Genomic DNA, 14494 nt, shown 5'->3' with positions numbered 1-14494 from the left:
TGTCATGCATGAAGCAGGTAGGCTAGGGGTGCTTTCACACCGACCTCATTTGGTGCGGACCAATCGAAGTTTTTTCTGTTAGGTTTTGACAGGTGTGAAACCTTCACCCGTGGTGCGCACCAAACAAACGAACCGTGCCTTCAAGAAACATGGGCTTACAATTAGGCTATACAAGGGAGTAGTAAGAGAAAAAAACATTCAATTACAAACACATTTCTGATATTTAGTCAGAAATTGAGTGAGAGGGGATTCGATAAAACCGGCGAACAATGTCACATTAACGTGTTTGGCCTGAATAGATTAGCGCATCAGAATTACAATAGTGCCAGCCTCTTCTTGGCTTTTAGCGCATATCATGACCGATAGACAGAGGACTTTTACTGTTTTTAGATTTGGAACGTATCTAGGGTCGCGATTCTGAACGAATGCAACATCAGAGCCCATCGCCGAAAAGCCACTGGTCAAATCCGCAATTCTGGACTGACACCAATATTGTTTTTGTTCTACCAATGTGAGCTGCTGGTATTGATGCCAGATTATAAGTGGCTAACAAAATAGCTACACAATGCGTTCGATACTCCATCATTATTTGCTAGGAGAATGTATGCCTAATAACTGGAATCCCCACCAAATATAATCGAACACACACGTGTACACACAAATCGCTTTATTTGCGCATTGGTGCGCTTGAATCGTTGCAATATGAAACCAACCGGACGAATTGAAAATTATGTAATGTAACAATTAGCCAAAGTCTGGTGTGGATTTTAGCAAACTCACTGTGCGTATGGAAAAATAAAGAATCAACAACAGTGTTGTATTTGGCCAACATCTTTATTAGGGTACTATTTCCACTAACTTTCAGAGCTTTAAAAAATTGGAATACCCGCATTTATAATGCACTTCTAACTTACTGTGAACAAAAATCACTTTAAGGCAGTTATCAATCTACTTGTCGTGCTTGGTTTATTACATACGTAGAAAAACGGAGTCTGTAGTAACTTAATTACTAAACAAGAAAGAAACAAATGTCCTTCATTCCTTCGTCATATGTTGAGTGTACATTTTCACTGGCAATTTCCGTTTTCTGTCCCTCATCTTGCACACGCACAGTGTTCAAATTAAGGCAACGCGGTTATCGGGCATAAATTCAGCTGGTGCACCGGGGTCTGAATGGACACTGGAGTCAGAAAGGATGTTGGGAAGCTGAACACGGATGCCTCGTACGTATTGCTGAGAGCGAAGGCGTCTGTGCGCGGTGATATTCTGTCCTGACTGCAGGGGGCAGTAGGCGTAAGCGTCACAGAAGGGAGGAGCTCGGTCTCGAGCTGAAGCAGCTGCCCCATGAAGCTGAGGTTCGGGGAGATAAGGGGCCGCCGCTGCTTGATGAACTCGAAGGCCTCCTCCAGCTGAAGTCCCTTGGTTTTCATGATGTAGGCCATGCATATGGTGGGAGATCTGGAGATGCCCGCTTCACAGTGAACCAGAACTTTCCCCCCTGATGTTCTCACGCAGTCTGAAAGACAAAACAATCACAGCAATTCATTCATTTTTTTCTTCTGACAAAAGAAGAAAAATTATCTTCAGATTTGGTGGTAACATTAAGAATAGCATTAGCTTGGTGGTTTTTACTTGGTGGTATGTATCCTTTTCTGTGTAATGTGCTTGCTTTTAAATATGCTGCCTCTTGGAAAGGTATTCTTTACAAAATATTTTTTTTATCTCAATGAGACTTTCTAAGAACTATGAATATATATAGATAGAGAGAGAGGGAGATATTAATAAAAGGATGTGGGTCATAGAAGAAGGAAGCAATGTCTTCTTGAAAAAAATATGAAGTGTTTTTAAATTTGCATGTGTTATAGCACACCAGCGCTGCTGCCGATCAGTGCAAGTGAAAAATGTACTCCTCTGCTCCTGAGGCAGAATTTTCCATTACCCAGCCTACTCTGTGTGTGTTTCCACTGCGTTTCACCCACAGTGGAGTCCTGACGCACTGTTCAGCTGTGGACGGGACGGCTTGTGGGCTTATCGTGCCAGACTGTTAGTATGAGCAAATGAGGCTGTTGATGTTTTTATTCTGATGACGTTTGTGCAACTGGCCTCCGCTAGACGCACCTTCAGCAGGTAAACAGCTGCTTCTAAACCTGCCGCTAACGATGACGCTCATTGTCCCTGGCTACGCCTCATTGTCCCTGGCTACGCCTGAGCAACGAGGCTAAAAGCTGGCGGCAGCTTCGTCGTGTGTTTTCTGAAATCAGGAGGGTGAGGCTCCATTTTGAATGGCGGCCATTACGCACATCCACTCCGGGCTTTTTGGAGGACGGGTGCTGAGAAAGATTAGCGCAGGATCGCTTCCCTGACAAATCGAGGTTTATTTTTAACAGCCGTGCCTGCTAAAATGACTACATCCTCCTTTAGCAGACTACTGGCAGATAAAGAAATGTGTTTCTTCTTTCATTCTGTCCACCCACATAGTTAATGCCTGCCATGGTACTAATTAAGCATATTTTAAAGTTGCACAGAATTACCTTAAATGTTTGCAGATCAATTTATGTATTTATTTATTTTACAGAAAGTAGCACTGTCTTAATTAAAGAAGTTTACTACTCATTATTCACTTACAGTATAATTTCTTGTCATGCTGTTTTATAACTGTATAACTACAAGTGCATTTTCTATAGGCAGGAAATAGTACATTTAAAGTTTCCGAGAAAAGCATATCCGAATCCTGGAGCCCCACGGCGATAAAAATATTCAACAGCACAATTAATATCCTCTTTCTGGCATGTGTCCAGTAATAAGATTGACAGCGTGCGGCGTTTGGGCGTGTCCTCCGAAGGCCTGGCCTTATTGGTCCCCCTGAGGCTGCGGACGGTGCGGAGGAGGCGCTTACCGATGAAGTCTATGGCCTCGGGGAAGTGGGCGCTGATGTCGGCGAGGTGGCTGTCCTCCACCGGGATGCGCTTGTAGCGCAGGCGGCCTTTGGGCTGCTGCGGGTCCCTGCGGGAGATGTTGAGCAAGGCCGTGATCTGAAGGTCATGGAGGTAGTCGTCCCTGGAAGCGTGGTAGGCACTGCCCAGGTACAGGAAAGGCAGGATCTCCACCGGCTTGCCCTGGGAGAAAAAAAACAGACAAAACAAACAAAGTCAATAAAGGTTTAGTGACGACATTGAGGGAAAAAAGCCCATAATTATAGCTTATCTCTTATGAGAAAACAAACATGTCCCATAGAACCTACAATAAAACAACAATATATCACTCTTCAAAGTCATATCTATTGTTTTTATTTATTCAATTTTTTTGTATCAGCTGAATGTCTTTGATACATATACGACTGGCAACACCACTGCTGACCAGTTTTTGTGTCTCAATTGAATGGAAACCCCTAAATATCAAGCATTCAATATTAATGCCAGTCCTCTAGATCTGGTACCAGCTCTTTGACAGGACCGTAAATACCTTAAAGGAAGGAAAGATGTCACAAATGTTGGCTGGCTGAAGGGCACTACTGATGTAATGGATTATATGAGTTTACATATAAATAGTAGACCAGTAAATATAAATGGCTTCATTATTAAATTCTACACTTCCAAAATGAATAATGCCTTGGCATTAATCTCGCTGTTTGTAAAGTGATATAGCTGTGACTGATAGTTTTCACCACATTAAATGACTCACTCTGACCGGACTTCAGGCTCTCCACTGCTATACTGAACTAATTCGCCGAGAAACAATTGTGGCCTGTCCGCAGCTTACGTCATGAGGATTTCAGAGACTGACCTAGACAGCCCTGGTAAGCCACAAAGTATTAGTTCATTTATAATCCTGCATATTCACTTCCTGTGTGAATTCGGGGGCAGTGCTTCTGTACGGTGCCGTCTCACTCGCTCAATCCAGTCACAAAGCGTTGGGGGCGATTTGATTGTGCATCTGCACGTTGACACGCTGAGGCCAAGTAAAAAACATACCTATTTATTCATATATACGTGAGATGTAGGCCTAGTTAGTAATCTGTTTAATCAAAGGCCTGTCTGACCAAGTGCAACAGTGTTAAATGGCAGTTGTGGTGTAGTCATTTACATTGTAGTCCGTAAGCATTTGGACAGTGAGACATTTTTGTTGTTTTGGCTCTGTATGTTAGCACATTGGACTTGAAATTAAACAATGAATGAGAGGTTTAAGTGCAGACTGTCAGCTTTAATTTGCAGGTATTTGCATCCATATCAGGTGAATGGGGTAAGGATTGCAGACCTTTATAAATATTGTCCCCCCAGTTAGGGGGACCAAAAGTAATTGGACAATTGGCTGCTCAGCTGTTTCTTGTTCAGCTGTGTGTTTCTGCATCATTAGTTCATGCACAAGGAAGCTAACAGAAGGTTGATTCTAGGTGTGGGATCTGCATTTAGAGTCCCGTTGCTGTTGTCTCTCAACATAGTGTCAATGCCAGTAAAGTATTCCATCATGGGGTGAAAAAATCTGTATAAATCAATCAGAGACATAGCCAGAACATCGGGTGCATCAAAATCAGCTGTTTGGTACATTGGTATTGGTGAGATGTTTCAGACTGAAATAAAGAGAAGTCTACACAAGCATAACCGCAGAGGGTTATGAAAGTGACTACCTTAGCTTTTTTTGGAGAGCTTTATGGACGTTACTGCAGTGTCACACATGAATGTGGCAGAATGGAGAATGAGCTCTTCCTGTCAGCTCGGCTTCTCCTGAGAGTTCTTCCACCAGGAAGTTTTTTTCTCACCATTGTTTGCCTTTTTATTTCTTCCCACTGGGGAGCTTTTTTTTTTTGACGTCATTTTTTTTCTTTTTCTTTTTTTTTTTTGGGGGGGGGTGTTCTGGTCCAGTGTTTCCCAATTTTCCTGTGAAACATCCTGTTTGTGACATTGTCTCTGTAAAAAGTGCTACATACATTAAATTGGATTGACCTGAGTACTGTAAATAGAATGCGTTCTGCATCTCATAATCCATGTTTGTGTAACAAAAACCTGTGGTTTTAATATCCATGCCCTCACTAGAAGTGAGCGTCCCTGTGAATCTCTAATCCTATTTATAGTTACTGGGATTTTTTAGCAGGCATTTGAATATCTTGCACAGGAATCAAATGCAAAGGATTTCCTGTGAGATAGTTATGTAAATTACAGCAGCAATCACTATTTTTAGCCTGTAGTGTGAAGCAAGGCCAAGAATTTGCGGCATTTGGAGCTGCTGTTATCACACAAGGCAGAAAAACATACTTTTGCGATAATTATCTAACAATTATTTAAATGTTAACAGCTAGTATGAAACTTTTATTTATATGAGTTATTTAACATGCTTTCAAGCTATCATCACTATTATTTATCATTTACATCAATATGAGGTGAAAAGTTTAAAAGGTTATCTTTGTATTTTACTGGGCATCTCTAGGTTGAGGTTTTCTCTGTCTTTGCTTTAAAGGTATTATGCCTGTCCACCAGTTGGCTCAAACATGTACATTAGCAAACAGCAAACATTAGCAGTCCATATTTTTTGAAGCTGGACTGCGATGGAGAAGTTAAAAAGAAATCGTTTCGCATCAAAGGTCGCAGTAGTTACGGAACTGGTTGGCCAGCGTGACTGCACTCTTTCACAAAACGTCGAGCAGAATGAGTGAGCGAGGGAAAGAGGGAAACGGCTCGCTCTGAATGTGGGCTGAGGACAGGAACCGCTGACCCTTCCCCCATACGCACCTGATCATAATCTGGTTTGTGGTGAGAGACCAGCTTCTGCATTTCAGTTCCGCGGTGCGGGGTGGGTTTCAGCTCAGTGCAGAGCTCGGGGTACTGAGAATGGAAGCACTCATATCCGCCTGTCGAGAAGAAAAATACACGTATTACTATATCTGTGGATTAAAGCAAGTGGAAGTCTGAAAGGTCATCTATATAGTTAGATGTACCTTTACATACTACATTCATTACTCAATATGTTTTTAGTAAAACACTGAAATGCAGCACATTTTTTGTTACATATATTCTAATTTGTCATCCTGAATAAAGCTGGCTTTTTGTGGCATAGATGCTGTATTTTAGAGTTACTCATGCCTATTGGCTCTTCATTAGCTTTTACCAGCTTGGCCATCTTGGCGTCTTGCTTTAATCAGTCTGTACAACCATGACTTCCATGTTAAACATCACAAATTCCAATATACAATATCTCAGTAATGTTTAACATGAATGATATTATGGTGCACTTCAATTATTTTTGAAGCATTCTAGTCTGCATTACATTTAATTGTTTGGCTAACATAAAATCATAAAAGGCAACATAACACACTGTGTTTACATATAGAAGCTGATTGTTTATAATTATTCTATCATTTTTTTCTCAGACTCTGGACATCTTATTGGTGCTTTTAGGAGGACAGAATGTTTATAAGAGCCAGGGATATGTGCTTAAAGTGTTTCACCAATAACTGTCATCTTCTTTTTAGACAAAATGGCCGGCAGTGGGATCGGTCTAACTGGAGCAGTGGGAAACTGTCCCCTGTTGCAGTTCCACAGACTTAATGTTACACCGAATAATAATCCCATGGCAGTTTGGTTCAAATTTGCAGAAACTCATTTTATTTCAAGACAGAAGGCATATACAGAAAAGAAAATACATTTGTGCATTTTTGGTTGTGATATTTCTAGCAGATTGAGGCGAATTGCTTGAAATGAGAAATGCTTTTTATCAACCAAATAATACATGAATAAATAAATTAATTAATTAAGTTGTGATAAAATAAATTGCAAAGGCAAAAATTTTGGAGCTCTCAGCTACTAGTGTCTACTTGATCTTCCAACCATTTCCCCATTCTGTCTGTTGCAGGTCTGCTTGTTCACTGACCAAACTGAAAGAAGTAAAGTTGTTGTTCTTTTCAGGCTTTTAGCCTAATGTTAGTATCTATCCTTTAACTAAATTCTAATTCTGGATTCACTGTCTGGATAAAATTGTTTTATTGACCTGAAAGAAAATACATGGTAACAAAAACTATTTCTTTCAGTCTAGCAGTCAAGCTTCTTTACACTAACAAATAGCCGACAATTAGTTTCTTCCATAAAGAACTGAAATTATTAACTGAATTCAAATCCAGATCTAGAAGTAGCTAGCTATTGACAATCAACTCAGACAAACTGAATTGTGTCGACAACGTGAAAAAACACGGTCTTTATGTCCCTGGTAGCTTTGAGCCACTGGCCTGTCCACTGTCCATGCCTGTTCAATGTACCTATAAATTGATGATTTAAATGACTTGTGTCCGTGTTCATTCGTCCTTTAATGCTCTTATCTTACGAATATAAATGCCTTAATGAATAACAATTAGTCCACATTTAAAGGAAAGACTGCTACAAATTCACGTCAGTCCAATATGTTTACATTTTTCCAGTTATACACAGAGGAAGAGACCAAACAGTTAACCCGCGCACTGGCGACTGAGTAATGATTTATCAGGGTCTGACTCATATCCACTGAATTTGATGTTGCTGTGCGCATTTTCAGTTTGTCTCCCAATACCACCTCTCGCAACTCTGGGCAATCCAGTAGAGTAAAGCACAGTGTGTTCTTCTCATGAAACAGCTAAAAGACTAAATGTAGGTCTAATTAGGTGACTGATAAACACGCATTAAAGGATAAATAACTGCTAGTATTAAAAAGCAATACTTAATAATATTATAGTTACATTTTAAGTCATATCACAAAATGAAAGAGCCAGTTGACCATGTGAGGCAAAAGTACAGTTATAAGCCTCAGCTTTCATTTTGAATAAGTATACAACTTTACTCACAAATATGAAGAATCCACCATGGAGCGTTAGGTACAATCTCAACATACAGTATCATACGCTTTGTATAAACCCGATTGGATTGTCAACACAATTCAACATATTTTTTCATTCGGTGTCTTACCTTTCAGAAAACAAATTTTAGCTCCACTTGCTAGATGTGAGAATGTACTGATAACAATCTGGGCAACGCTGTCCTTTTTTACTTTTTGCCAGTGGAGCGTACTGCTGTCCAAAGCTACTACCGTCGAGATGCTGCCCTCTCGAAGTCGACACTGGGCTTTCTCGTCCGGTATAATGTATTTTAGAGGCACGGGACCCCCTCGCAATCTCCGGAGAATAACCGAGTTCAAGTTTACATTGACGGAACCTTTTATGCTTGAGTCCAAGAAAGAAAAATACGTTCGGCAATCCACTATGAGACAGTTTCCATATTCTTTTCTTATTATTTTCTGAAGACGTCGGCAGTCTATGCTTAAAACCTTCATGCTGCTTGTCATTAGAAATGCTCACTGGGATATGTGTTAGCCTGGTTAAAAATAAGAAATGGTACTCAGAACTGAATGACACTGGCGCGGAGTTCACAACAGCCAGATAGAGACAGTGACTCCTCCGTGCGTCGGTGCTTACGTTCCCTCCGTGGGATTCCGCTGAAACTACTTTATATGAATGAACCTCCGGATTGTGACGCCACGAACCAAATATGGACACCGGCATGATTTAGACAAGACCGCCCACATTGTTGCGTAGCCTACTATGTTGTGTCTCCACCTGAAGTAATTAGTAATACAACCGAAAGCGGTCTAAACATTTACACGGCACACTGTTACGCTGTAGTTGTTTTATATATTTTTGCCATTGCCAAAATATGTCCGTATTATCATTGTAAATTACATAAAATGATAAAAAGGTAAAAATGAAAAATGCCAGAAATAATTTGTATTTTTTTATACGTCCGCATTTCTTTTGAATATAGGTGTATGAAAATGATACATAGAATTAAACGAAGTGTATTAACACCTTGATTTTAAAAAACCCGCAGGGATAGCAGACTATTAATTTGACAACAAATTGGTGATTTCTAGAGTGCCACGGAGTCCACTTCTAAGCCTTCATGCATGACTACTTTATGTAGACATTACCACAGGCCATAATAGAAGGAAACCCTTCTTAACAGGAATGCTACTGAAGTTAACTTTGGTCTGTTCCCATTATTAGCCTCTGTTAATGTGGTCTGTCATAAGCCGATAATGAGGTAATAGGCTTGTGTCTGCTACAAGATAGTAAATGACCTTTTAAACCAACCGCTTAATGCATTTATATACACTCCTGGTTTCAAAAGATTAAGTCTGAGATGGCACGTGCTTTCTGTAATGCAAAATAAGGAAATCCATTTGTTTTTCGGCTGGTGTAGTTTTACAGGAAGCTGCCACTTCAGGCAGGTTCTGCATTTGACAGAATTGAAAGACAGACACGTGGGCTGGGTTGCAACTGTGACATCACAAAAAAGGGTAGGCTGATATTGCGCATATTTTCCAGCGGCCTTGTGGTTCTTGTGGAAGCAGAATTATTTCCATCACGTCACAAACTACCAACCCCTCCGCCCATCGCTCTTATTTACATTTAAGGTTGTGTAAAGTCGTGTAAATGCTATACATTCCTAATGCCAGGGTGCTCTTATACAGAAGAGGCAATAGTGGCAACAATTAAATTTCAACCACTTAACAGATGCTATTATACAGAGTGACTTTAAGATGTGGAGAACATCAGCGATAATCTTAGGAATATAAAAGGGGGATAGCACCAGGAAGTCACATAAGACCCATCTATGATCAATAAGTGTCATTTTAGCTTAACAAATTACAATTTGTATTGTAACAAAAAAAATGTCACCAGATAGATAACCTCTTTTTGCACAAGTATACACAAGTATACATACAGTCAGGTCCATAAATATTTGGACATTGACAAAGTAATAGTTATTTTAGCTGTCTACCACAGAATATTGGAGTTGAAATTAAATAATGAATATGAGCTCAAAGTGCAGACCTTAATTTAATTTGGAGGTATTTACATCTAAATCGGGTGAACGGTGTAGGAATTACAGCACTTTTTATATGTGCCCCCCACCCCCCCCCCTCTTTTTAAGGGACCAAAGGTAATTGGACAATCGGCTGCTCAGCTGTTCCATGGCCAGGTGTGTGTTATTCCCTCATTATTTAATTTAAAATTAAGCAGATAAAAGGTCTAGAATTGAAGTGTGGCATTTGCATTTGGAATCTGTTGCTGTTAACTCTCAAGTCCAAAGCGCTGTCAAGCAAGCCATCATTAGGCTGAAAAAAAAAACCCCATCAGAGATCAGTGAAATAGCAAAACTATTTGGTACGTTCTAAAAAAGAAAGAATGCACTGGTGAGCTCAGGAACACCAAAAGGCCTGGAAGACCACAGAAAACAACTGTGGTGGATGACAGAAGAATACTTTCCCTGGTGAAGAAAAACCCCTTCACAGCGGTTGGCCAGGTCAAGAACACCCTCCAGGAGGTAGGCGTATCTGTGTCAAAGTCAACAATCAAGAGAAGACTTCATCAGAGTAAATACAGAGGGTTTACCACAAGATGTAAACCACTGGTAAGCCTCAAAAACAGGAAGACCATATTAGAGTTTGTCAAAAAACATCTAAAAAAGCCTGTACAGTTCTGGAACAACATCATATGGACAGATGAGACAAAGGTCAACTTGTACCAGAATGATGGGAAGAGAACAATATATATATATATATTATTATCCAAAGCATACCACCTCATCTGTGAAGCATGGTGGAGGTAGTGTATAAAAATGGTTGTAATTCCTACATTGTTCATACAATATTTTTGACAAAACCCTTAAATTAAAGCTGAAAGTCTACACTCAAATCATACCTTGATTGTTTCATTTCAAATCCATTGTGGTGGCGTACAGAACCGAAATGATGAAAATTGTGTCAATGTCCAAATATTTATGGACCTGACTGTAGGCTGTAACATTAGCTATTACAGGTTCTTGTTCACTGTTCCTTTCACAACACAGTATTACTGATTATCTGTCCACATTATTCTGCAGCGTGGGGTGTTTCCAGATTGCAGTGTGAGAAGTTCACCAATTTCAAATTAACCTCAACCCAAACTTTTGATATTTATGATTCAAAATCAGGGAGACCCCTGCCGATTGGGAGGGTTAAGATTTGGTTGGTAAATACCTCATGTGGATATTTGGGGGTGCGGGGTGGGGGGGGCTTCCTCAGCTTATGAGTGGAGGTGATGAGCCTACTGACCAGGCAGTATTCCATAAATTAATTACATAACTTCAACAAGCATCAGTCACCTCAGTTATATTTATGGAATATATTTTTGAAAGTAGTATAAAATGTCCTTATAATTTTACCAAGAAGCAATGATTTCACCATCAGTCATGTCATTATATCTCTGTGTGTGTGGCTGTGTGTGTGTTTGTGTATGTGGACAGTACATGTGTTTGTGTGTGTGTGTGTGTGTGTGTGTGTGTGTGTCTGCGTGCATGTGTGCGTGTGTGTGTGTATCCACTGCAGGAGACTGACACCTCACATGACTTCCAACTTAATACTGTTCTCTATGTCATTGTCTGACATTATTTCTATTTGCTGCAAACTTAAAAGAGAAAATATATTTTATACATTTCAGCTGACGAGCATGACTACAACCTTCGCACTGTTTTCAAATCAGGTATGTTTCTGTCAGGACAGTCTGTCTGAAGAATGTAATTTATTTGTACATAATGCAGGAACATAGGTGGTAAAAACAGCCAAGTCACTGAAATCAAATGGTCTTTCAACATAATTTGTTCCAAACCTGCAAGCCTGCTGTTATGAAATAATGAAACTGTAGGACTAATCTCACAGGAATTTGCTGCAATTTACACAGCGCCATTCAGGTCATGGACTTGTCGGGTCTTAACATACACCCCCTCTCATAATACACCCCCACCGTTTTGGCTTATTTTTTATTTGTAATTCATAGATCACAGAAAACAATGATATGATTGTTTCGCAACTTTTGCCATTAGATTTTGTAAGCGCTTTCTTCTCTTAGTGTGGAATTGCTTACACTATTTGTGGAAGGAAAGGAAACAATTGCAGGACATGGTGATCTTTTTAATATTTATTTACAAATTCCCTTAATCACTCAATCCCAAAACCAAAGCAGAAATTTGATTCATTTGAAATATTAGAAATGTTCTTGTTACACTGAATGCACAATTACCCCACCCTGCAACGTCTGAATCTAGGATGAACTAACACTACCTCCACTACTACAAACCTTGTTAATGTGCTACCAGAATAGTTTGATTAAGACATTTCAGCTAGCTCCTTATGAGCTGATGATCTAACTGACGGATTGGCTACTACTTTATGTAAAACCTTTTATGTAGTTGCTCCATTAACGTCATTGATAAGAGGCTTGCCCTCTGGTATACTGACCACATGTCTTGTCAACTGGAATGCAAGTGGCGTTCCCACTAAACTGGAGCTATTCCACTTGGCCTGAAGTCGGTGTTCATAAGCATCTCATCTCTCCAATCTTAGGTCGTTTTACTTTTCAAAGCTTACACAAGAAAATAAGAACAAGCTCCAGTTTCTATTCACTGCGGTTGCTGAAATAACTAATAATCATGTAGCAACTAATCCTCAAATTCCAGCTTCTTGCAGCTAAAATAAATAGGGAAAAGCTATTTGCCTCTACACCAGTCAGCGGCAACAACATTGACCATATAGAACTGCCTGTAGACACAAAGAGCGACTTCAATTCTTTAATCCCAGACCTTAACCAAATCAGTTTCTTCTTCCAAAGCATAAACCTGTCTTCTAGATCCCATATCCACAAAGCTACTGAAGGAGTCATTGCCTGTCATTGGCTAACCAATTCTACACATGCTTACTTCTCCATTGTTTTCAGGCTATGTTCCTACATCCTTTAAGGAGGCAGAAATCAAGACACTACTCCAGAAACCAAATTGGGATCCAACTGAATTGGATCCTGTCGAACAGGCTAATTATAGATTTCACATCTTTCAGATATGCTCCCATAGCATAGTACACTGTGCCCTTCCACATTACACCTTGGCCTTCACATTTGTAATTGTTACTCTCCTAATTTATACAGTGCCTAATCTTCTTCTCTGTTTTTTTTCCCCATGAGGCTCCTGCCCTGTCATTTGTCCTGAGTTTGTGGACAGTTATAGCCCTGTCCCTGGTTCAAAACAACATCTTGACACAACATGGAGACCCAGATGCATCTCCCCACCCTTCTGGTGAACTGCATGTTATACATCTCTTCATTGGGACTTTCTACTTTACCAGCTAGTTTAATAATTCAACTGTAACCTGCTCAACCCATTTGATTATTTGCTGTGATAGATCCTTTATTACATCTATGTCACTGTGCATTCTGCCTCTACTTTACATCGGGCCTGCCAGTGGATGGAATTCCCCTCTGTAGTCAGGTTCCACCTGAGATTTCTTCCCATCAGGGAGTTTTTTTTTTTAAATCACCACCTTGCTTGAATTTTGGGGGTTCAGGTCTAGTTTTTGCCCAATTTTCTTTCTGTTTCTCTGTAAAGCATCTTTGTGACAGTTCTCTGTAAAAAGTATTATACAAATAACATGCATTTGATTGATTTTAATTAAACAAATGGATGCACAGTTTCCAAAGGCCACAATATGTCACAGTATAAAACAAAACATTACTGAACATCTACTTATTAAAATACATTTTTTTAAATAAAAACAACACACTGATTCCTGCCAATGCCAGCTCTCATATACAGTTGGCAGGGTTTTTTGGCTTTGCCAGTAGAATGTTGTGCTTTACAACGGTTCTTAAAATACAATCACCAGAACATTCTTTTGAGACAGCACTTGTTTAGAATGTTTTCTTGATGGAAACGCATCAAAAAAATAAAGATGGGTAGATGGTAAGATGGTCACAGTGCATGGATATCTGCATTGTTCCCATGGTGCAACAGCGCTAAATAAGTCACACCGTCAGCAAATGGCAGGCTATTCACAGACAGGAAGTAAACTCTTATACATTGGCCCCGGTCGTGGAAGGGGCCCAGCTGACCGAGCATGCCATTTCCGTGCCGACCGGCAGCACTTCCTGCTCTCAGCATTCCGGGGGACAGCACCAGGTCTTCTGACTTCCTGAAGGACAGGAAAACGGTACCCCCCCCCCCCTCCCCCCCACATCCCCACAGTTTTAGAGGCTTCACAAAGAACAAAAAAAAAACACAGAACAGCGAATCAATGCACACAAGCAAATATTATGAGCAAGAAGATCCAGTCACATAAAGGATGTGCAAATAAAATATCCACAGTCAGCATTTAGTAAATGAGGGTGAAATGCCAAAGATCAAAATGTTGCCATTGTGTCATCAAGTTGTAAAAATTTCACACTCTTCACTAATTGAAAGCGCTACAAGGAAATCCTTGAGACTTTAATTTCATTTTAGCTGCAAAAAAGATGTGCAAAACTTTCAGAAATGCGGTTCGTAAACCCTTTTTACCTACAAACCTCTGTTTTTAATCTACAGGGTGAAATAAGCCTGTACATCCATTTCTATTTAAAGTACACATACAGAATGAACAAAATATTTGGTCCAGTGTGTACATGCACAGGTACGCC

The 14494-nt window shown here is 40.0% G+C and overlaps 1 protein-coding gene across 1 annotated transcript; it reads right to left on the bottom strand.

The window, feature by feature from the left end:
• Nucleotides 1–652: 652 nt before the first annotated feature.
• Nucleotides 653–8430, bottom strand: LOC118217694 (dual specificity protein phosphatase 5-like). Its single transcript, XM_035399655.1, has 4 exons — nt 7923–8430; nt 5724–5842; nt 2897–3116; nt 653–1516 (listed from the first exon to the last, which is right to left on the bottom strand). The coding sequence occupies exons 1-4, from the start codon at nt 8296–8298 to the stop codon at nt 1122–1124; spliced, it is 1110 nt and encodes a 369-aa protein (XP_035255546.1). The 5' UTR covers nt 8299–8430; the 3' UTR covers nt 653–1121.
• Nucleotides 8431–14494: the final 6064 nt, after the last annotated feature.

This window comes from Anguilla anguilla, chromosome 18 (assembly GCF_013347855.1).
Source record: "Anguilla anguilla isolate fAngAng1 chromosome 18, fAngAng1.pri, whole genome shotgun sequence".
NCBI lineage: Eukaryota > Metazoa > Chordata > Actinopteri > Anguilliformes > Anguillidae > Anguilla > Anguilla anguilla.
The sequence above is the reverse complement of the archived record's forward strand: the minus strand, read 5'-3'. Positions and strand labels throughout refer to the sequence as shown.

What these genes read in the sequence shown, in the direction of transcription:
- LOC118217694 (XM_035399655.1), bottom strand. Translation starts at nt 8,298, where the DNA reads ATGACAAGCAGCATGAAGGTTTTAAGCATAGACTGCCGACGTCTTCAG. An exon ending in ACAAACCAGATTATGATCAG is followed by an intron (nt 3,117 to 5,723) that starts GTGCGTATGGGG and finishes TTTTTCTCCCAG; the next exon opens with GGCAAGCCGGTGGAGATCCT. An exon ending in CGAGGCCATAGACTTCATCG is followed by an intron (nt 1,517 to 2,896) that starts GTAAGCGCCTCC and finishes TTTGTCTTTCAG; the next exon opens with ACTGCGTGAGAACATCAGGG.